General features: G+C 36.4%; 1 protein-coding gene across 1 annotated transcript; it reads right to left on the bottom strand.

Moving 5' to 3' along the window:
• Window positions 1–18,199: 18,199 nt before the first annotated feature.
• On the bottom strand, window positions 18,200–19,853 carry LOC141614535 (uncharacterized). Its single transcript, XM_074433281.1, has 3 exons — window positions 19,031–19,853; window positions 18,652–18,897; window positions 18,200–18,405 (listed from the first exon to the last, which is right to left on the bottom strand). Exons 1-3 carry the CDS (start codon window positions 19,851–19,853, stop codon window positions 18,200–18,202), a joined length of 1,275 nt encoding a protein of 424 aa, XP_074289382.1.
• Window positions 19,854–25,838: the final 5,985 nt, after the last annotated feature.

Raw genomic sequence — 25,838 nt, 5'->3', positions numbered from 1 at the left:
TTATTAGGACCATTCTTAATAATCAACCAGCACTCCCAATCGTTACCCTTAATGAAATGGGTCATCATATTCTTCCATAAACCATAGTTCTTCCCATTGAATATAGGACACTTAAGGTGTTTGGAATCCATTTGATAAATGCAGCGGAAAAATGATAAATAGACTCAAAAAAAATCAGACTCTAGCTGTTAGGCTATCAAGAGCACGAGGCTCTGATACCAACTGAGGTGTCGATTGATCGAATACGAAAGAGGGGGGTGAATTGAGTATTAAAAACGATGCCCACTTTTTCGAAATATATGATGTAAGATTAATTATTTGATTTTATTGATTGAAATTAACTAATTAATTTACTAATAATAAACGCAAAATCGAAATAACAAAAATAAAGAGAAAGAGAAAGAGAGACACACAGGATTTTTGAAGTGGTTCAGTTTCACAAGTCGAAATCTACGTCCACTATTCTAGATTAATAATTTTTAGTACCTTTCTACGGATTACAAAAATTATCAATCCACTCGTATAATCAACAATATGATTATAACTCAGATTGAGTATCGCTAAATACTCTAGATTGCTCTTACGTTAATAAGAAAAGTACAACGATAAATAATAATCTCACGTTATGCGAGTGAGTATAATATCTTTGTGTACTTAGTATCCTATAACGATTTCCTTTGAGTGATTGACAAATATGATGCGCAACTTTTGTATAAGCAATTTGTAAAATAAGAATTAAAGCTCAAATAATTTTTGCTTAAATATTTTTCTCTTAAAAGTTGTAGATGTGTGTCACCAATAATTGTTGAATGAAGAGAGGTATTTATAGTTGTTAGAAATTAGGGTTTAGAATATTCTGGAAGGTGTGAAACCCTAAATAACTTGACGAACAAGTAGGAGGCTAGAGTTTAGAGGTTTCGGCCTCTAGGGTTTCGGCCGGTCCAATATTGGGCTCTCATGAGTCCAATTTGGCCTCCACTTGTTCACAACAAATCGAGATAGAATTTGGTTAAAATCCTAGGTTGCATGACGACATAAATATCGTGCTACAAACCGATAGTACATCCAACTTAAATTCTAATTAAATAATTCCAATTATATAAATACTCTCTTATTCTTATAAAACATTAAAAATATATTTTCCAAAAATTAACGCATCATTTTTGTCTAGTAGTAAAGTTATAGCTGTGAGGTCATAACTTTACTAACATTTATCAAACAAAGTAAAACCATTACCGGATGACGACCTTTACTATCTAATCTTCAGAAGATCTTCAGTAAACGAATCGTCTCTTCACAAGTCTCTCATCTTGAGTCTTGTGGTTGATATTTGATCTTGATCTTGAATATTACGATCAAATGTCTTTGAAGTTGTACCTCCTTGGTCCAAACTTCAAGCTTGCATCTTTTTGAAGTTATACCTCCTTGGGCCAAACTTCAAGCTTGCGTCATTGTAATTGTTCCTTTCTATATTAAGACTTGAGCACACAATTACACGCATATGTTTATAATATTAAGTCCACATACAAATCATTACTGTCATTATCAAAACAACTAATTAGGACTAAAGGTCCAACAGTGACAAAGATCATCTCGCTCTCGTCCCAGCCCGTACACACAGCCATAATCAGCAAAAGCAACTCAGCAAACCTGCATGAGACTTTTTTCCCCAATATGACTGGTAAATATCATATGGATCTTCACATGCCAGCCAATTTAAAATAATTTGAAGGCACACGTAAATAACCCATAAATCCGTCAACCAAAGCCAAGTAAGAATAATCATTACGAGCTAAATAAAACAATAAACACTTAACGTGGCCCATATTACTCAATAACACAACCAAATTGTCCAAATCAACTCCACTGACTAGATATGAGACATACTCAACTAAAGACTATAGCCTTGTCGTAACAACATTCTTGCCTAATATATTCTTGCCCGTCATTTCGAGTGTTCACACCCCTTTTAGGACAAATCCTTAGCAGGAGAACTAATGAGGGTTACCATGGATTGGCCCCCAAGACTAATTCCCAAAATATAGTCTGAGCTCTTTGTGCTTCTATACCGTCCCCAACAAAACAATACCTTCTCAAACAACTCAACAGACAACAATAATTAATCGTAATTGCTAAATCCCGCGCACAAATTTACTCAATCCCACGCATTTTTCCCTTTATTTCCGGTATACCTCTCTCATTTCTCACCCACTAAGAGGGAAACAAGAAAGAGAAACAAAAGTGAATTAAAACCAAAAAAATGAGAATGTCAATATACACCCCATCCCCGCCACCGACACCCTTCCCACCATCCTCCCAGCGCCGCCACCACCCCCATCCCGAGCCGACTGCCCGATCACCCCTTCCTGCACTCGACCCGTACACTGTGCACTGTATTGCCTGACGAAGAACAGGGAATTTGTGCCTGTGAAGATAATCCCAATGACTAGTCGTAATTCAATTTCTTCATTTATGTATACTTGATGCTCTACTTTTGATTGATTGATTCAATTAGGTGATGGAAGAGATATTACGGTGCAATAAGATTAATGATTAGCAATAGAAAACGCATATGACGATTAATGGTTGAGCGGTCAATCAATGGCAACCATCGAGACCCTCGTAAACCCTAGATCTTCTGGTGGATTGTTTCGCAGAGTAGTGGGAGAGATGTTAATTAGGTGGCTTGTGGTGCTGGAAGGGTGGTGGAGAGGGTTCCGAACTGCCAATGGCGGGGATGAGGGTGTATATCGGCATTTCTCATTTTTGGGGTTTTATTTCTCTCTCTTGTGTCTCTTAGTGGGGGTGAGAATGAGAGGGATATACTCGGAATAACGGGAAAAAATGCGCAGGATTGACTAAATTTATGCGCGGGATTTAGCAAGTCCTGTTCATAAATCACAAACAAATTACAAAATTGTAAATATTATCCTTATCTTAAAAATAAAACAATACAATCAACCAAGTGCGATCAAAACTCCTCCCCTACAAAACCAGAATCTACAATAATACAATTTACAAATCAATATACTATTTTTCATTGTTTAGAATTGTTACTCCTATTATTATATTATATGTGTTCAGTATATGTAAATAAACCGCTTCTCATTTATTTAGTTGTTACCATTTAATCCCTATACTATACAAGCTAAAGCATTTAAAGCTTTTTGATTGGTCCCTGATTTTCAGGAACAAAAAAACAAAAATTCAGAAAGTGGTCCCAAATCAAAACGTGGGTTTTATGTTGATTTAACTTCTTTAAATACCCTTTGCCATCAATAACTTATACATACCAATATGATCAATACAAAATATATGTTAAAAATAATTGTAAACATAAAAAAATTCGAAAATTCCAAAAAAAAGCATGAATTAAATTACAAAACGAAAATTTCAAATAATTAAAAAAAATTACAAGAATTTAAAGTATGAAAGCATAACATTAGATCACGCCAAATTAAAAATTAGGGTTTTCGAAACTCAAGGAACAAATCTAATCAACTTTAAAATAATTTGCTTTAGTTAATCAAAATGCAATTGGATTTGCTTATTTATCCTTTGTCACCATTATTGTTGCGGGCTCTCAATGTTTGGCTGGTTAAAAGAATGATTTTAATAAAAGCAAAAAAATAAACGAGTGGATGGTTAAAGGGTGTGTAAGATTTGTTATAGAGAGAATGGGGGGCGCAACAAATAAAGGATTTTCAATAGGGTTTGCTAAATGTCGCCCCTAGTTTTACTCATTCTGCCCCTAACAAATTACTATTTTGCCCCTTGCTCCTTTATTCACTATCATCTTGTTTTTTTTTCATTTTCGTATTCAAACTAATTCCGCTTCAAAAATTTAAAAACCCGCTTCAAAAAATTAACAAATTTAAATCCGCTTCAAAAATAACAAAAAAATTCGAAAAAAAAAAACAAGAACAACAACAACAGATCCGGGTGATGAACAAGAACAACAACAACAACAAGTCAACAACAACCAATTCATCAACAACAAGGTGTGTTTGCTATTTTATTCTTTTTGCAATCATTTTAATTTGTTAAATTAGTGTAGATTAGTTTATAGGGTAACTTAAGATAGGTAATATGTGACGACATTAGAGCGAAATTTATATAGATCTACTAGTTTATAGACGAATTGAACATGAAAAAAAAACTCAAAAATTGGCCCCAACGTGTGGATTTCACGAAAACTGGTGGGCCAAATCGTGTGATTTACACGATTTGGTGTGGGCTGGGGTGTGTAATTAGCGCGAAATGGGCCTGGTCTATTCGTGTGGGTTACAAGTTTCGGCCTGGCCTGAATCGTGTTTCTCACATGTTTGGACCTGGCCTGTTTCGTGTTTCTCACACGTTTCAGCCATTTTTTTTTAAAAAAAATGTGTAATGCATACGATAATTGTATATAATTACGATAATAAATATATTGTGTTTGAATTAGTTTAATATGTTTTAATTGAATTAGTTTGGTGTCATTAATTTACATATTTATTGAATTAGTTTTACGTATTTTGTATAAATATATTCATTTTGTTAAATTATTTTCGTAGTTAGTAAATTGTTAATTATTTAATTACTAATACAATTGTTGGATATTTTGCAGATGTCTGATGCCGATGAATGTAGAAATAAACTACTTGCTTCCAATCGTTCAAAAACGTTAACGGTGAAGGTGAGATCTACTACTATTGGATCGAGAGAGATATCGATGCCTGATGAGTCAGAAGATTTCTATGCTAGGGACTAGGGAGTATTAGGAGTACCAGAGAGAACTTGAGGAGGAGGAACGAAATTATCAGGGGTCAGAAAATAAGGGGTCGGTAAATGAGGATGCGGGTAATAAGGAGGCCGGTAATGTGAGGTGAGTTATGCTTTACGTGTTAGGCGGTGTCAGAAAGGTAGGTTTGAGGTCTATGCCGAGGGTTCTAGTAGTTCTATTCTGGAGCCGTAGAGGAAAGTAAGCGCAAGCGGAAAAGATACTAGTTGGATTTTGATAGGTCCAGCACCGGGAGGTCCACTAGTACCGGATGTGATCCCGAGTTTTGCTGGACATTTAGCTCATGTTTTGTGGAGTCGGCCTGAGGCGGATCGTAACTTGCTAACTAAGTATACTAGAGAGCGATCATCTGCCGAGCTTCGTAAGTGGAATCTGTCGGAAGCGGTCCGACGGATAGTTGAGGATTCGGAACTTGGTCACTTGCCCGACATCATGCATAAACAATTGAACATGCCTTTAATCTGTGCTTTTGTTGAGAGGTGACAGCCCGACACCAACACTTTTCACATGCCTTGGAGTGAGATGACGATATTGCTTCACGATGTTTAGGAGATCCTTGGGATTCAGATTGACGGAGATCCTTATAGTATTCCTCAGGCTGATTTGGCTCATCCTGTGCTTGGCGTGTCGGAGTTGTTGGGTATAACGGAGGCGGAGTTGGGAGAGCGGTGGGGACCGAAGAAGGATGCAAATATCTACAAGGGTAATTTGATCATAAACAAAGCATTGAAGGAGTTGGTGCAGGGGGATAGACGTGGGGTGAGGTCCGAGGCTCAGGGTTACTTAATGATTTTGCTGAGTTCGTCGTTGTTTGTTGATAAATCGAGTGATAGGGTCCGGGCAAACACATTCTCGATGCTGAGGGATGTTGGTAGTATTAGTGGGTACGCTTTGGGTGCCGGAGCATTGGCTTATTTTTACAAACAGTTGGGGATTGCGACGAGGGCTGATTGTTGTTGGAATATATGTCCTCCGACAATAATGCGATCACGACTGTTGATCATGATGATCACACGTTTAAGTCTCATTAAAATGAATGCAATTGGGAAGTAATATTGTTACTGTCAACTGGTCAACATATATCGGTAATGATTGGCTGACTAGAGTTTGACATTACTGTCGTGTGACGGTGGTGATCAGTTGACCCCCTAGGTCATACCTAAAGGGCAATACTCTTAATTGATTATTTAATTAATCGTATAACGTTACGAGTTAATTAAATTACTTGAAAATTGACGGACGATTTTGGAAGTAAAATTTACGTATCATATTGAAATGTGATTAAATGAGATACGGTCTGAGTAAATCGAATTGTTTCATTACTCGGATGAAATTATTGTTTAAGGAAACAATCGGAATTGAATGAATTTTTGTAAATGCGATTTATAAATTGGTAAAAATATTTCGGCACAAGTAATTATGAAATTACTAAATCGATTTTTGTATGTGACGTATTTTATTAATACGTTGATTTTTAATATGTTAAAAATACATAACAAATTATGTTACATGTGACATGTTACATATTGAGAAATTGACAAAAATAATATGGACACCATATTATGATTGTACCGAAATAATGGGGTATTGGGTTAATATTGTGTTGATTAATTTATTAAGTAAACATAATAATTACCTAATGGTCTAGCCATGCAAGCCTATGAACATTGTTAAGAGCAACAACTTCATGCATTGGCTCACCCAAAAGCCCCCCCTACCACCCGGTTTTTTAGAAGAGAAAACCATGATGGTTTTCTCTTTTTTACCTAATTATACATAAAATGTTTTGTATCATATTCATTCACTTGTTCATCAAAAATAACAATCCTAGAGAGAATAAATCCTCCTAATCTTCTCTCATAAAAACCAAAAATATTCAAGTGTTACAATTTATTTTTGGTTCAATTTTCTACCTAGATTAATATTATACTAGCTCAAATAATATTAATTAGATTAAGAGAAAGCCTTGGGTATAAAGCTTGGGGAGAGATCTTATACTTAGATCTTGTTCATCCATAAGGAAAGCTCAAGAACAAAAGAAAAGGAGATTTCTTTTGTGCCCAAATAAAACCGAAACATCAATGTAAGGATGTGATTTCTCTTCTATTTATATTTTGTTTGCATGCATAAAATCCGTTTTAATTTTATGACAAATTAAATTAGACATATATGAGTATGTTAGTATGTATATAAATCTACATTTCCTTCAATTAGTATCAAGAGCCACGGTTGTTTGCATGCAAATTGGTTAAAAGTTTTTCCGAGTTATAAGAATAACAAATAAAACTTGTAAAATTTGTGTTATTATGATATATCACGAAATTATTACATGCATATTAATATTTCTGGTCCTAAAATGTTTTAGGATATTTTAGTTAATTTTTCGGATTTTTATTGTTCATAATTTACAATAATGGCATTTAAATGTGATTTTATGAGTAAAAATGTCATTTTTGATCTAAAATTAGCTATACTTCTAATTTTCACTTGGTTTTTGGATATGTTGTCACATATATTATTTTGAGATAACCTGTAAATTTTCATAATTTTTGGACTTGTTATGCTCGAAAAATGAATTTCTCATTATTAAATTCGGATTTAAGTGTTAAAAAGGTTAATATGAGTTAAATTTCGAATCTGGTCATAGAAAATTAATATGTTGTCACATGCAATTTTACAAGATGTGTGTAAAATAATTGGCTATAAAGAAGTCTTTTTGCATGATTTATGAATTTTTGAAGAAAAATAGCATAAATAGTGACATTATTAGTGGAAAATTAATAAAACATAATCTATGACTTAGGAAAAACGTCTAATGTTGCATTTTATTATAATTTTTTAGATCTAAAATTGAAAATTTAATGAAAATAATTTTTTCCATGTTTTTATGATTATTTTATTAAAAATCGATAAACCGCAACATTGTTTTTCCGGAAAAATTTCGAAATTTTTTAACCTATGATTTTGAACATTATGAGTGTCATGGAAATTTTCCAGAATGTTCATGAATTTAAATTTCAAATTTTGAATTTATTTGAAATTTTGTGATTTATTTGAAGTTTAATAGCTTATTTTTGTAATTTTGTGCTAAATCTATGAACAATTTTATAAAATATTGGTTAATTATGGTCAAATTATTAGTGAAGACTAAATTTTGAGTCCTAAGAGGTTAGGGTAATTAACTTATGCATAAATATGAGTTTATGTATTTTTGTGATTATAAAATGTTGAAATCACGCAAATCCGTAAAAACCGAGTAATATACGATATTGGCTAATTAAAGGCGATTTAGCATAAAATTGAGCATGTTCATACATATTATAATGCTGCATTTTCTTTATGATTGTCATAATTTTAATTTATGTAATTTTTGAATTATGTAATTTTACTTAGTATGGCCTTAGATTTAATTGGTATTTCCCGAAATGTATGGGAATATCGATTCGGTTGTAATTTTTATTGTGATCTCGTATCACCGTTTTGTAATTTAATAGATTTATTTTATTTTAGTTACAAATGTATAATAGGAAATTATGTAATTTGTTATGTAATTTTATTCCTTCCGGAGTTCCAAAAGACGGATTTCTTCAAGAATGGCGATACATAAAGACGGTGTTACCTCGAGATGCGTGCCACAACCGAAGTTCAAGGGACCAATGGAGTTGGTTTCCGAATATGTAATAGTTAAATAGTTTTTCTATTTTAGGAAAGGCCATACTAGGATTTATTTATCTTTATGTTTGCATTTTATTTTATGTCACATGCATCGCTAAATCGCCATAACTAAACATGCATTGTCTTTTATCGAGTTTATCGACCGTGTCAATTAGAATTATCGTAGTTCACCGCTTTAGTTCACTTAAAACGTGATAGATAATAAATTGACATGACCTCTCGCTAAAACTATCAATTGAGACATAGCCTTACCAAATAGTAGAAACCATGAAAACCTATTTCGTGAGGGAGTGCACTCGGCCACACCGGGGTACAAACCTTGTTACGTAGGGGAAGTGGGTGATGAATGTTAATCCACCGAATTCATGTTGATAAGGGATGTATCGGCCCCACCGTGCCCAAGTTAATGTGGGTTTGGATCATGGACACATTTATTCGAAATTTGGATTGAACTCAACAAAAGTATTTGATAAGGGATGTATCGGCCCCACCGTGCCCTTATCGATGTGTTTTGGGCTATAGATAATTGTTAATGTAATATTATCGACCAAGAGTTCTAAAAGTAGAATCGATTAAACGTTAATCCACCGAGTTATATTGATAAAGGATGTATCGGCCCCACCGTGCCTAAGTCGATATGAATTTGGGTCTTGGAATCATTTATTATAGTTGGGTAGAGGTCACTATATAAATGTTCATATCTTGTTAATATTTTACAAGTATGATTTTAAAAGACAAATGTTAATATTTCCTTTTCCTCCATATTTGTAGTTCTAAAACAATGAATCCATCAAATGCTACCGCACCAATTACCATTGATTCTTATCACAATGTTCTTGACGACATTTGCTCCAACAACGATTTCGATACAACTAGAGAACTTCATTTCGGGATAGGTTCGGATGGAAACCTTAATTTCATCACCTCTTCTAAACCACCCACTACTACTAGACCTCGTGTGAGTCCGTCTCAGGAAGACTACCTCATGCAAGCTATAGGGTCTTTGTCTCTGGAAGATAAAGATGCCAAAGCTAGTGGGAGCTCTAGCAATCAAGTTCTTGCTACCAAGGGCAAGAGGTTCAAGAAGAAAGGAAAGAAAATCAAAAACTTCAAGCAAGTTAATGATGAGTGCCATTATTGCTATGGCATGGGACATTGGCTTAGGAATTGCCCTATGTATTTGCGAAATATAAGGGAAGGACTCATTACTCCAAAAGGTACAATTCCTAAAGAAATTTATGTTATTGATATAAATTATACTTCCACTACGACATGGGTACTAGATACCGGTTGTGGTTCTCACCTTTGTAATCATTTACAGGGTTTAAGAGATGTGAAGAGGCTTAGCAAGGGAGATGTGGATCTACGCCTTGGAAATGGAGCTCGGGTAGCGGCCGAATCCAAGGGAACTTATGTTTTAGCTTTGCCAAGTGGATTTGAGTTGTATTTGCATAATTGTTTTTATGTACCTACACTCTCTAAAAACATTATTTCAATCGCCATGCTAGACATGGACGGTTTTTGTTTTGCCATTAAGAACAATTGTTGTACTTTTTCTAGGAATGATTTGGTTATTGGCCAAGCTACTTCCATCAATGGCATTTACATTTTAGAAACCTCAAATCCGACAAGAGATATTTATAACATTCAATCAAAGAAACTCAAAACAAGTGACCCAAGTGAAGCGTTCATTTGGCATTGTCGATTAGGTCACATAAACGAGAATCGCATCAAAAGATTAATTTCAACTAATGTGATTACACCATTTGATTATCAATCATATGGTACATGCGAATATTGCCTAATTGGCAAAATGACTCGTAATCCTTTTAGTGGTAAAGGGACACGAGCTAGTGAGCTATTGGGACTCATACACACCGATGTATGTGGACCATTGACTATCACCGCTCGTGGTAATTATGACTACTTCATAACCTTCACCGATGATTTAAGTAGATATGGGTATATCTATTTAATTAAACATAAGAGTGAAGCGTTTGAGAAATTCAAGGAATTTCAAAACGAAGTAGAGAACCAATTGAATAAAAGGATTAAGGCACTACGATCCGATCGTGGTGGAGAATACCTTAGCCTTGAATTTGATTCACACTTGAAAAGTCGTGGTATTATATCACAACTTTCTCCACCCGGAACACCTCAACTTAATGGTGTTGCCGAAAGGAGAAATCGAACCTTACTTGATATGGTTCGATCCATGATGAGTCAAACCGAGTTACCGAACTCGTTTTGGGGATTTGCGATACAAACCGCAATTCGATCTTTGAATAATAGTCCCACAAAATCCACCGAAAATACTCCATGTGAGATGTGGACGGGTAAGATCCCAAATATATCCTATATGAAGATCTGGGGATGTGATGCTTACGTCAAAACTAAGAACGACAACAAGCTTGCCCCAAGATCCGAAAAATGCACCTTTGTAGGTTATCCCTCGACCTCTCGAGGATATTACTTCTACAAACCTCAAGATCATAAAGTGTTTGTGTCTTGCGAGGCTGTCTTCTTAGAAAAGGAATTTATTTCTAAGAGACATAGTGGGAGAAATTTTGAACTTGATGAAGTTCAAGAGCCACAAACCGAAATAGAGACGCAAGAAGATGTTCCTTCGTCGTCTAACGCGGTTGTACCTCCTCCACTAAGAAGGACGGGCCGAGTTATTTGCCATCCCGATCGATATGTGGGACTTATCGAGGAAGATGGAACACTCGATGTGTTGCTTATGGAAAGTGACGAGCCCGCCACCTACAAGGCCGCAATCTCTAGTCCTAATTCCACCTTATGGCTTGAAGCCATGAAGTCCGAAATGGATTCTATGCTTGAAAACCAAGTTTGGGACTTGGTAGATTTGCCTAAAGGGGCAAGACCCCTCCAATGCAAATGGATATTCAAGGTCAAAAATGGCATAGAAGGACATGACGATGTCTACAAAGCTAGGCTAGTGGCAAAAGGATTTACCCAAGTCCAAGGTCTCCATTATGATGAGACCTTCGCCCCGTAGCCATGCTAAGATCCATACGGATTTTGTTAGCGATCGCCGCATTTCATGATTATGAAATTTGGCAAATGGATGTCAAAACCGCTTTTCTAAATGGGCATTTAGAAGAGGAGGTGTACATGATACAACCCGAAGGTTTTGTTGATTCTAAAAATCCTAACAAAGTGTGCAAGCTTAAGAGATCCATTTATGGTCTTAAGCAAGCATCAAGAAGTTGGAATCATCGATTCAATGATGTAATAAAGGAAAATGGTTTCACTCGAAATGTTGAGGAACCATGTTTATACATGAAATTTAGTGGGAGCAATGTTGTGTTCCTAATCTTGTATGTCGATGACATACTACTCATTGGAAATGATATTCCAATGTTGTCTTCGTTTAAGAAGTGGTTAGGTAACCACTTCCAAATGAAGGATTTAGGAGAGGCACAACGCATATTAGGTATCCGGATCTATAGAGATAGATCCAAGAGGATATTGGCACTAAGTCAAGAGTCTTATGTTGATAAGATTCTTGACGATTCAAGCATGGACAAATCCAAAAGGGGTTTGGTACCTATGGTAACCGGAACAATATTGAGCAAGACTCAATGTCCCTCCGAACCCCATGATGTTGAACGCATGAAGTTGATCCCTTACGCTTCCGCTGTTGGATCAATCATGTATGCCATGATATGCACACGTCCTGATGTCTCGTATGCCTTGAGCATGACGAGTAGATATCAAGGAAATCCAGGTGAGAGTCACTGGATTCTTTGTCAAGAACATCCTTAAGTACTTGAGAAGAACTAAGGACTCTATACTTGTGTTTGGAGGAGACACTGAGTTGCGTGTTAATGGATACACGGACTCAAGTTTTCAAACAGATAGAGATGACATGAAATCACAAGCTGGTTTTGTTTTCATGCTCAATGGTGGTGCCGTAAGCTGGAGAAGCTTCAAGGAAGTCAGAATCGCGGATTCTACGACGGAGGTGAGTACATAGCAAAGCATCGGAAGCGCCAAGGAAGCTATGTGGATCAAGCAATTCACGGAAGGTCTAAAAGTAGTACCTACCGCCAATGATCCCATCACTCTCTATTGTGATAATAGTGGGACGATCTTGCAAGCTAAGGAGCCAAAGTCTAGTAATAGATCTAGACATGTACTTAGAAAGTATCATGTAATAAGAGATTTCATTGAAAGAAAGGAAATTGCGATTTGTAAGGTTGGGACGGATGACAACATAGCCGATCCGCTCACCAAGCCTTTATCGCAGCTAAGCATGATGGGCATGTTACGTCCATGGGACTTAAACGTGTACCAAATTTCGGTTAGATTTTGAAATGAAATAAAAGTGTTGTTTTTGTTCATGTTCATAATCACATTTGTCTTTTATCTTTAATTTATACTTTGTTACATCCAAACGGGTTGTAGAGACAATTGAACCCCGTTAAAGTGAACACGGATTAACATAGTATTTGCCCATAGTCACTTGTATGAGGTGACGTCTCGAAGTGACTAGAGTGTGAGGCGATTGATGGCAAGTTCAAGTGCCATAGAGTCATATGAGATGACTAGTCGATCACATAGGCAGACTGTTAGGAACATTTTGTCGGGCCTTATGACCGCTTATAGAGTTCTGCAAATTTATATAGCCTGGTCGTGGCGAGAGCTGCTATAGTATTCAAATGAGTCGATTCTTTTGACTAAAGACTATTCTCCTAAGATGGCACGATTTGATTAACTTTGATGTGTGTTACTACGACCTTCGTAAATGGGGTCAAATGGGCATATTTTGGGTTATGATGGCTGTGGCTAGTCGAAGGGAATGAGTGCGATAAGAATTGTCCATCCCTAGTCAGGGTTATAACAATATCTCAGGGCCACTCGAGGAGTAATGAACTGGAAATGCGTGGCCACGCTCGGAAAGTATCTATAATAGATAAGTCCGGTCAATCAGTTATTCTCCAGATCGAGGAAACCACTCTCGATATGATCACTTGCAAGTACGACCTGAAAGACACCTTGCATTGAGTGGGAGATAGTAATAGGACAAGAGAATTGGTGACGCACACTTGTCGAGGACAAGTGGGAGATTGTTGGAATATATGTCCTCCGACAATAATGTGATCACGACTGTTGATCATGATGATCACACGTTTAAGTCTCATTAAAATGAATGCAATTGGGAAGTAATATTGTTACTGTCAACTGGTCAACATATATCGGTAATGATTGGCTGACTAGAGTTTGACATTATTGTCGTGTGACGGTGGTGATCAGTTGACCCCCTAGGTCATACCTAAAGGGCAATACTCTTAATTGATTATTTAATTAATCGTATAACGTTACGAGTTAATTAAATTACTTGAAAATTGACGGACGATTTTGGAAGTAAAATTTACGTATCATATTGAAATGTGATTAAATGAGATACGGTCTGAGTAAATCGAATTGTTTCATTACTCGGATGAAATTATTGTTTAAGGAAACAATCGGAATTGAATGAATTTTTGTAAATGCGATTTATAAATTGGTAAAAATATTTCGGCACAAGTAATTATGAAATTACTAAATCGATTTTTGTATGTGACGTATTTTATTAATACGTTGATTTTTAATATGTTAAAAATACATAACAAATTATGTTACATGTGACATGTTACATATTGAGAAATTGACAAAAATAATATGGACACCATATTATGATTGTACCGAAATAATGGGGTATTGGGTTAATATTGTGTTGATTAATTTATTAAGTAAACATAATAATTACCTAATGGTCTAGCCATGCAAGCCTATGAACATTGTTAAGAGCAACAACTTCATGCATTGGCTCACCCAAAAGCCCCCCCTACCACCCGGTTTTTTAGAAGAGAAAACCATGATGGTTTTCTCTTATTTTTACCTAATTATACATAAAATGTTTTGTATCATATTCATTCACTTGTTCATCAAAAATAACAATCCTAGAGAGAATAAATCCTCCTAATATTCTCTCATAAAAACCAAAAATATTCAAGTGTTACAATTTATTTTTGGTTCAATTTTCTACCTAGATTAATATTATACTAGCTCAAATAATATTAATTAGATTAAGAGAAAGCCTTGGGTATAAAGCTTGGGGAGAGATCTTATACTTAGATCTTGTTCATCCATAAGGAAAGCTCAAGAACAAAAGAAAAGGAGATTTCTTTTGTGCCCAAATAAAACCGAAACATCAATGTAAGGATGTGATTTCTCTTCTATTTATATTTTGTTTGCATGCATAAAATCCGTTTTAATTTTATGACAAATTAAATTAGACATATATGAGTATGTTAGTATGTATATAAATCTACATTTCCTTCAATTGTAAGGGTTTGTGCGGTTGTTTGGCCTTGTTGCAGACTTGGATCTTTGAGTACTTTGCCCCATTTAGGCCGATGGCTATGTTGGCGAGCACACCCGGGGCTCCTAGGACGACGATTTGGTCTACTAGTGGGACACCTAAGGCTGAGTCGTACAGAGCTCTTGTCTCCTACCGAGAGCAACTAGATATGATACCGATTGAGTTGGTAGCTTGGAGACCGTACCCTAACCCTCCTGAGACCGAGCTTCCTCGCAATCTTTTCATGGGTTGTTGAGATTTATTGACATTGTTGAACCATACCAGCCAGATCGTTGTCTTTGACAATTTGGGTACATGCAGATCATTCCGACTCCCATGGCAAGACCTGATACGGCCTACCATCCAGTTATGTCGAAAGCATATGATGTGCAGTTTGACGGTTCCTATTTGGACTACACATGGAGTAATTGGTCAATGCACAAGGCACATCTCGACCGCTTGACTTTACCCGCTCACCCACCTCATGCTTATGCGAAAGGGTAAATGGAGTGGTTTGTTTCATACTCGCATCCTTATGTGATGAACGTTCCTCGCGATGCTGATAAGATGCCCGCTTCTAGGTCCTACTTTCCGACTACGGTACGACTTCCGTTAACTATATTTTTCCATATTTTAATAATATGTCTAAGTGTTAATGCCCACTTTGTATTTTAATAATACGACTAATGCTTCAAAATGTTTTTTTTAATAGGTGGGACAGTCGTTTATTCAGAGGTTCTTACATTTCGACGATGTTGAAGACCCTGCAGTCACCGGCGAATTTATGCAGTTTATGAGGACTGTCCATCCCCAGATGCGTGCATACTCTGGTAGACCCCTCGTTGCTGAGGGCAGTAGGGGGAGAGTCAGACGTCGTGCTACGGGTAAGGACAGGGGAAATGAAAGGAAAACCCCTGAGGCTGACGAGGGAGGATCAGGAGACGTTGATGAGTAGTTAGAGTATTTATTAGTGCTTCGTTTGCTAGGCTTCTTGTTTGTTTTTTCTGTTGAATATTTTATGTTAGACTTTCTATGGTATTTTGTTTTTTTGCCGAACATTTTATGTTAGACATTCTATTTTAGACAGCATAAGCTCCGCTAATTAAATAGATATTACAACATCTCGGCTAATTAAATAGATATTACAATATCTCCGCTAATTAAATAAATATTACATCTACGCTAATTAAATAAAAAATACATATCCGCTAATTAAATAAATATTATAAAAGTTAGTGGATCGTCTATAAATACGACATCAAAAAAGTGAGTCATTCACTATAAATATCATCTTCGCCTACTTAATAAGTGTTGCGTATAATACTCGAAAATAACAAGAACATCATCAAATCCGGGTAAATAAAGCTAAGTACGTTAATTTTATTTTTTCAATCTTTTTTATAATGTTTTTAATTAGTGTAGTTTATAGGGTGACTTAGTTACAAAATTTGTGACGTGCATAGCTAAGAATGCGTAGATTTGTGGTTAGTTTTATTGCGAAAATTGAAAAAAAAAAAAAAAAAAAAAGAGCTGAAACGTGTAGAAAACACGAAATGGCCTGGGCATAAACGTGTAAAATACACCCATAATCCATGGCCAAAACGTGTATCTTACATATTTTTGCCTCGGCCAAAACGTGTATCTTACATGTTTTCGCCTGGGTCAAAACGTGTACCCTACACGTTGGGCCTTTTTTTTTTTAAATTACGTAGTTTTGTTTTATACTTCCTCCATTCCACCCAATTCTATACATATTCCTATTTGGGAAATTACATTCACTTCTATACATTTCCTTATTGAGTAAGTTGTAAACCTTAAAGTTACCATTATACTCTTTGTTTATACCCTTTATTTTTTCAAGCTTACCTCCCCTATTTCTACTACCAAAACATTCTTATCAGTCCACTCCTCTCCATAACCACCATCATATGTCCATACTCGACGCTGCCCACACCGCTCCTCTCCGGTAAAACCACCTTGCCTACCACCACTACTCTCCACCATTATCATAACCACCAATAGTAATATCGCCGGCCGTCGGCCACCACCGTCATCTCTCTTATGAGTATGACCCTCCACCGTTTAATATTTCACCACCACTCAACACAACCACCCAACAACACCCATCGTGAACTGCAACCACCCTCTCTCCGACCTCCTTGGTATGGATCTGATGCGTTCACCGGCGACCAACCCCTCTCTGACCTTCATCCACCAACAAAACACTACTGACTCACACAAGCCTTGACCTCCGTCGTTCCCCACCTTCCTTACTGTTCGCCGACAATGGGTGGAGGAAGGGTCATGCCAATGTACACGACGTTCTGAGATGGAGGAGGTGGTTTCTAGGTAGGCGAGATGGTTTGAGGTTGTGGGTAATGTAGGGGCGGATCAGAGATGGGGAAGTTGATGGTGACTTGTGTGGGTGATGGGGTCAGGGATATCAGGAAAAGGGATTGGGGGTGTTTTGGGGCAAATGAGCCAAAATGATTATTTTAATAATTTTACTTAAATAATATGTAAAAGTGAAATGTATATAATTGAATGGAATGGAGGAAGTATTAGATAAATATTTACTATAATTTTTTGTGTATTAATTTCATTAATGTTTATTTGTTTTTTTCATTAGATGGTTATAAATGCTCAAAAAATCAAAGTTTACCAACAAAAGATTGATTCTATCGTTTCGGAATTACCAAAGTTAGTGGATCGTCTTGAACTTGTCGTTGGAGTCGGCCCTATATGGAATTTTCTTGAATATGATCCATTTGCCACAATCTGTTTTATCTTGGACGGGAACCCGCAAGATGCACTAACTCCTCTAGTGAATGATGATGTTGTGTCTCTAGCAACATTAACCGACAAGATGTGGGAGTATCGTAACTTGCGAAGTGATATCATTCAATATTTGCAGCGCATATTGACCGTGGTCAATTACGCAACACTTTCCAATTTATGTACTGGTAGAGTGTTAAACCTCGCCAATGAGAAACTCGACATCATTGATATCTATGATCAATATGTTGCTAGTCAACCTAAAGAAATTATAGCTGGAGACGAACTAGAAGATCTGGAATCCTCATCTTCATCAACGGAAGAGAATTACATTCTGTTAACTATTTTTTAATTAAATTGTATTTTAAATTTCAGTTAACTATGTTAACTATTTTTTAATTAAGTTGTATTTTAAATTTCCGTTAACTATATTAACTATGTTTTAATTAAGTTGTATTTTAAATTTTCGTTAACTATGTTAACTATGTTTTAATTACGTTGATTATGACAATAAAATTACGTATAAAAAAGACTGTGATTAAAAAATAAAATGAATAACATGATACGATTAATATTACCAATAATCAATTATTCTCCAATTACATATATATTACTTCATCTTCGTTTTCCTCACCGTAAGGGTTTTGCAACAGACCCGAAAAAATATAAGACATCCAAAGAGTGAGTCTTTCAGTATAAATGTCTACATAATAGGCAATGTCATCATTGCGAAGTGACGACCAACGACCATGTATCGGAGGCATGGCACAGTTATCATTGACGCCTAATCGCACAAAATGATTACCTGTAAAAAGAATCCATAGAATACCATTCGCAGCACGGACGCCAAGAGCAGCTCGTAAAGGAAGATAGGTTGAAGAACCGGACCATACGTTTGTGCCATCTAGTAGATATGACATAGTCACGCAACATATGGTCCAATTGAACAACGTAGGAAAACCGAATAAATCCAAACCTTCCATCCAATTTCGTTTTTGACATCATTTATGTTGAGCCCATTTGATCCGTCTACAAGCATCGTTTCGCTTACCATAGTAAACTTTGGCATAGACATTGTGTTTTAGCTCTCCCAAAAGTAGGTTTCGCATTTCGATGTAATTTCTATCATTTCCTGTTTTAGCATGCGACATTACACGAAAACCACAATGACCATCCCCATCAGGGTCAAAAGCACCCAAAAAACCATCTTTGATAGGAATCGGCATGAACTCCTCATATACGAAACCCCCAATGTGGGATATAGGCTCAAAATTGAGCTGAAGAGGAGCTCCGTCACCTACATTGAAAAACAATTTTATTTTTTAAACATTTAAGCAATTAAAATAATTAACAATTTATAGACAATTATTAAACAATTAATACAATTAAAAAATTTAAAAAATTAAACATGACAATCAGACATGACATACCTCCATCGGTAGTTGTTGTCGTACTCGGGTGACTATGACTAGCATGTTCGACGCCAAATTTATTACGGGTATTGGACTTCCTCGGACGACAACGACATGCTTCTGCATTTTCAGGTTCTTCAACAACCTCGTCCTCTGGATACAGCTTACTGAATAATGTCTCAACAACATCTCTTTGGACAGAAAGGTGAGAATTTCGAACTTTATTGAAAAGTTCCTCGATGACATCATTATGGCTAGAACGACAATGACTGGATTCCGTGTAAGCTAACCTTGACCGGAAAACCTGTATATCAGTTGGATGAATTTTTCTACCTTTCTCGACCGCTGCATCTAACTGACAAGCACACAACAACTTATGGGTGGTCCATATTGTGCAACCACAATACTCCTCCAAGTAATAACCCCGATCAGTCCCACGATTATATTCCACTTGCATTGCTTCAATGACGGTTTCCAAAATTCTTCCACTCAACATTGAAAATATATTCCCATAATACAAGTTACTGACACCTGTCTTGCTTATAGAATCTTCCAACGTCTTTCTAATCTCGATATGTTGCCCTTTCATCATAACATCAGTCCGTTTCCGCAAATTGTCAAGAGTAAGTTCAGCTGAACCTAACCACATCTTCAATTGAACATGCGCCAACTCAACTCTAGACGTAGTTGTGTTACCAAAATGAAGCACCAAATTAGTAAAACATTTGTCAAACATATGGATATTATGCCACCATGTCAACTGAAGATAAGCGATAAGTGCAAGATGACTACAATATTTCTTTTTCAGCTCATCCCACTCCAACTGACATTCATCAAACATTTTAGCTTGAATAACTTTTTTTCAAGCGCCATGTGCTACCGCTTTCCCAAAATTACCATTCTTTTCCATGATTGTTGCTTTGGCCTAAACTGCATAGTAAATGTGAAATAGGCACAAAAAATGACGGGAATAGCGAAATATGTGAGGGAGTGCAGTAATTAGACCACGCTCGTGATCAGTGACAATGATTGTTGGTTTCACATCTGTCCCAACAATGATTCCAGCCTTCTCAGAACCCAAGTATATCGTTCACTAGTTTCCCTCTTAATTAACGCGTTACCTATTAAAAAAAAAATTCTAACAGGTGTAACGTCTACATATTGAACCAATATAAGGTCGTACTTGTTCGTCTTGTATGTAGAGTCGATTAAAATAACATCAGGCCACGCTTTTAACATCTCTACACATTGAACCAAACATGTGTAAGAGCCTTTGTTTCCCCCTCCATCATGAATTCACTGAGATAATTAGCTTCGTTCGATAGATGTAACATATATTGCACACAGTTCCTCTCATCCCTATCCTTTACACTCAATCAGGCATTCCCATTGTAAATTTGTTTCAAAACTGGGGTTGGGTGATCAGGAAACCTAAGCGTAAATGTATGTCTAACCATCCCCGATTTCACATGAGACTGTCGTTGTTGCTTAATAATTTTTTTCTGTTCATCGGTTAACTTTGGTCTACGTGTATGACCTTCAAGAAACTTTCCAAAATATGAATATGAAACCCGCACTTAGGAACTACTTCCCACACACCTGAACTTCTATTTATCACCCTTACTGCAAATGGATACTGAATCTCTTCGTTTTTGACTTTCTTTGCGGTTTTTCGGGATCCTTCGCATGACTTTTGTAAGGTCCACAACGCTCACATGCAACAATTTAATACGGAGGACTTTTTTCATGTGATACTTATATTTTATCAAATGAAACCCTAACCCATAAGCAACATCATTAATATGATCAAATGCTTTTTCGAAAGTGTGAAACGTATAATCAAATACAAATTTATCACTATAATCAACACCGTCTCCTTGGGATTCCTCAGCATTTTCCTAAATTAAAAAAAGTTACGCAAATATTTTTTTTTAAAAAAAAAGGACGAAACATGTGAAAAACACGAAATTGCCTGGGCCAAAACGTGTGAAAAACACGCACATGCCTGAGCCAAAACGTGTAAAAAACACGAAAATGCCTGGGCTTAATCGTGTAGACCACAGTCTAGGGATGTTAATTTCACCCACATCCATTAAAATCCGATCCACCCGATCCTAAAAGATGGATGAAAATCCGACTTAAATGGATGATTGATGGATGACGGATGAAACGGATGACGGATGGGTTGGATAAAGAAATTTGACCCTTCATCCATCCATCACCCGATTTTATTACTTTTTATTTAATGTTTTTTTACGTATAACATTATTAAGATATAAAATATTCAAATTTTCATGTTTTTTATTCTCTCAATATAGCTATTTTGTGAACCTACCCATTACAAAGTTAAACTAAAATAATAATCTAACTTTATTTTATGTTTAACTTGAAACATATAAATACACAACACCCGTTTATCACCCGATCCACCCGTTTCATCCATGGATGATGGATGATATATTTCACGGATGACGGACGGGTTGGATGAGATTTTAAAAGGACGGATGGATGACGGATGAGGCTTCACCCGACCCGAAACCGATCTATTGACATCCCTAGACCACGCGTTTGGGCCTGGTCTGTTTTGTGTGATCCACACGTTTAGGCCTGGTCACTTTCGTGTGGTTTACACGATTAGGCCTGGGCTTAGACGTGTTTTTCACATGTTTTCTCCTGGGCAAAATCATACATCTGGCCCGAATTCAATTTTTTTTGCAACTCGACATATAAAAAAACGTGATTTAAAAATTTAAGATACTCGATTAATACCTTATTTTTCGTGTTACCCGTGTTGTTATCATCGTAGCTAAAAACCGCTTCCCTTTTCCGTGTTACCCGTGTTGTTATCATCGTAACCAAAACCGCTTCCCTCGCCTTGATCATAACGATCATACTAGCTCATTGTAGTATCGATAGTGTTTTTCGACATTCCAATCATTTTAGAATTGATTTCCGTCGTAATTGTACGAATTTTCATTAGTATACGATTCACACATGTAACGAAAAAATGGGTTATCGTCACCCATTTCCGATTTATCGAAAACAAAATGTAAAAACTATTTTTTAGAGAGAGAAGGACAAAGTTGTAAAGTTGGAAATAAAACTAGGTGAGGAATGAGTAAAATAGGAGCGGCATTTAGCAATTTTGTTTTCAATAGATGAGTTTGAGAATAATGAGATGAGTGATTGATTTTTTACACTTTGAGCTTTAGAGAATAAGAGAGCTAGGATGACTGATGAGGATCATTTAGGGTTAGAAATTTGAGAGAGTTGAGGGGAATAAATTCAGGGAGTTAATGGGTCAATTTGAGAGAATTGGATCTATTGTAATTCTATTTATATTTCGGCCCATGTCTCGGTAGGTTCTTATAGAACGATTCAAATAACACACCACTTGAATTTGATAAGACAAATCTTTTGCTAATCTCACTACAAGCCGTTTTTTATCTTATATGTGATATTTGACCCGTCTTAAGTTATAATTTGTATAAGACGGTAGTTATTACGAGATGATTTTACCCTGAGATGGTTTCAATGTCTAAAGATACAAATTTTTTATTAGAATTAAATGAATAGTTTTCTTATAAAAATGACCGTTTTACAATATAAGACCGTCTTATTCTAAATTTTTGGGCATGTTTGTCATTTGTAAAAAATCAATTACCTAATATAGAATAGAAAAAAATGAATAATATATAAAAATAGATATCAAGTAACCTGGATGGAGGGAGCAGCAGATTCATATTCCACAAATTGTTGTACAAGACCATTTGTAACACCCCACGTTAATTGAAGAGGTCCAGTGATAGACTTAAATGACTAGTGCTTAAAGGGATTGAATGTACTACTCATATCAACAAAATGCACTTTCTTTTATGGTCATCCATGTGAAAGAACTCCACAATTAAGCGTGCTTGGCTGGGAGTAGTCTTAGGATGGGTGACCTCCTAGGAAGGTTTCCGGGATGCGCATGAGTGAGGACAAAATGCGCTATAAATGACCCGTGTTGATCTGTGGGCCATGTACACAGCCTGGTTAGCTATCATAAGTAACCTCTCCCGACCCGGTTTGGGCTGGGGTGTTACAAGTGGTATCAGAGCAACCCTGCGACTGTGTGGTGATGGGAGGCAGTTGTTATACGCTCCTGCAGGCAGTTGTTATATGCTTCATTGTGATCACCCACCTAGCGGGGGAGGATTATGGATTAGCGGTTATGCTCCCTGGCTCAACGAGGACGTTGCGTTCTTCAAGTGGGGGTGATTGTAACACCCCACGTTAGTGAACAGGTCCAGTCATAGGCTAAAATGACTAGTGCTTAAAGAGATTGAATGTACTACTCATATCAACAAAGTGCACTTTCTTTTATGGTCATCCATGCGAAAGAACTCCACATTTAAGCTTGCTTGACTGGGAGTAGTCTTAGGATGGGTGATGTAACACCCCCCATCTACCAAGGAGTCTTAACAAGACGTTCCCTAGCAGATAAGGACGTTACCATCTCGATTACCCGAGAAACAGTAATAATCAAATATCGATAAAATAACAATTATATTAAATTACAAGTGATTAAACAAAATAAAAGATACAACTCGTGACATCTATCAACTATGTGAAACTATCTCTGCCATGACTCGTGGTAGACTCGTCCCTCCAAGCACCCAGCTATGATCCAGTTATCAACCTACTAATACTGAGTGCTCACCATAGTGGATCACGGCAGACACAACACAAGAAGAAAACACAACAACACCACACAAGGTCAGTAACTGAAGGAACATACAAAACCAGACTTAACAAACATATACACATCCCTTTCTCCAATCACCACACACACCTCTGACTGCCGAAAGGTCCAGTCCTTCCAGATTACTGATATCATCCTAATTTAGGACGATTTAACCCCGTCTTATTCTCTTACTTTAACTCAATTTTGCGTGCTTTATTGTTTTAAAGCTCATTTTATTAACTAATTTATAATAATTAGTCGTTTTATTTATATTTAATAATTAGTCGGATTTTATATAATAATTAGTATTAATATCATTTTATTATAATTTGTAGGCGCGGCGACAATAAAGTGGAGATTCGAGTTAGAGTAAAATGAGACGGAAAGCAAGGCGGATATTAATAAAGCCAAGACGGGTCAAAGACGGATTGATGCCCACGAAGCAAATGAAATAAAAGGGTTGCGAAGTCAAAGTCAACCTTTGACCTTAAACCTTCAAGTCAGCATCCCTTAATCATCCATCGTCTTCATCATTTTCCACCCTGCAATTCCACCACCATCTACCCCGACATCATGAACCTCTGCATCTCTTACATTCAACAACAGCCACCATCATAGAACCATCGTCGTCACTCATTTCACCCTCACCATCTAATGCAACCACCAACAACCCACCATCTCCTATGCCTCGCATTACCTCTGGCATCACCATGTTCATTCGCCATCATCATCATCTCCATCTCGCATCAACCTCTACCATGGTCCCTCCGTTGCTCTGTCATCACCGCCAGACCTGCATCGCCACTCCAACACCATATTACCACCATACATCCACCACATCACCACAAATAAACAAGCAACAACAACAACAGCACATCCATACCGGCTTACCGGCAGCCGACTCAACCCGGCAAGGAATGCATCAATATTTTGGTCTAATTAATTATGCACTCGCTAGCGATCATGACCCCGGCAGCCCGCCAACCGGCATACAACACCGCAGGCAACAATCTCGCATCAAATCGCGTTCTCCATGCCGGTAGCCCAGTAGCCGACACACCGGCATACAACACACAACAGCAATATTCTCCTCTTGCTTCAAATTTGCGCGCTGCCGGCATTAGCACCGGCCGCCGGTTGACCGGCAGGACCTCTTTGTTGCTGCGTTTTGCTTCACTTGTATCGATGCCTTTTGCTTTCTTTTTGTTTTCTTTTTGAGTCAATTATGTCGGTTGATTAAGATTATTATTATTATTATTATTATGTATTATTATTATTATTACTATTATTATTATTTATATAATTACTAGTTTTAAACCCGTGCAAAATTGCACGGGTATGTATTTGGGTCAGTATTAATATTTTTGAATGTATATTTGTTTTTGCATTTCTATTGTACTTATCTAGTGGTCTAAATCTATGATCTACATAATTTATCATGACGATATTAACGTTGCCTATCATTCGTACTTGTAGAAGTAGAAATTACTCGGTAGCCTATCATTGCCATCTTCCAAATTCAGAGTGCGAGACTAATAGTAAAATTGCCAGAATTTTTGCTCCAAGTACATAAATCCTCGGTGATAAACGGCTTTCTATACAGATCTGAGAGGATTATTTTTTCTAAAAAGAACATATTTTAAGTTTTTCTGACTGTTAACTTATCGTGTTGTTATTATTAAAAAAATATTTATTACAACAATTGCGAATTATTTATTATAAAAATTTTATTAAAAAAATTTTAATCACATGTAAATTAAATTAAAATTTGTTTGTTTTTTATAGTTAAAAAAATTAAAATTTGCTTTAAATTTTAGTTGAAGACTAAATTAACTCGGTTGCCTATCATTGTCACCTACCATTTTCGGTGTGCGCGGCTGATAGTTAAGTTGTCGAGTTTTATATACCAAGTAAATACTCCGTCATAATTGATTTTTTTTAAACAAAAATTTTTGTACCATGTACTTTTAAAAAATTATGTTGGGATGTTGTTGCTGCATGGTAGAATAATATTAACCAAAATACATGAATATTTTATACTCCAAGTAAATACTCCGTCAAGATTTATTTTTTTTAACAAAAATTATTGTACCATGTAGT

This window comes from Silene latifolia, chromosome 11 (assembly GCF_048544455.1).
Source record: "Silene latifolia isolate original U9 population chromosome 11, ASM4854445v1, whole genome shotgun sequence".
Taxonomy (NCBI): Eukaryota; Viridiplantae; Streptophyta; class Magnoliopsida; order Caryophyllales; family Caryophyllaceae; genus Silene; species Silene latifolia.
Note: the sequence above shows the minus strand (reverse complement) of the source record. Positions and strands in the feature narration are given on the sequence as shown.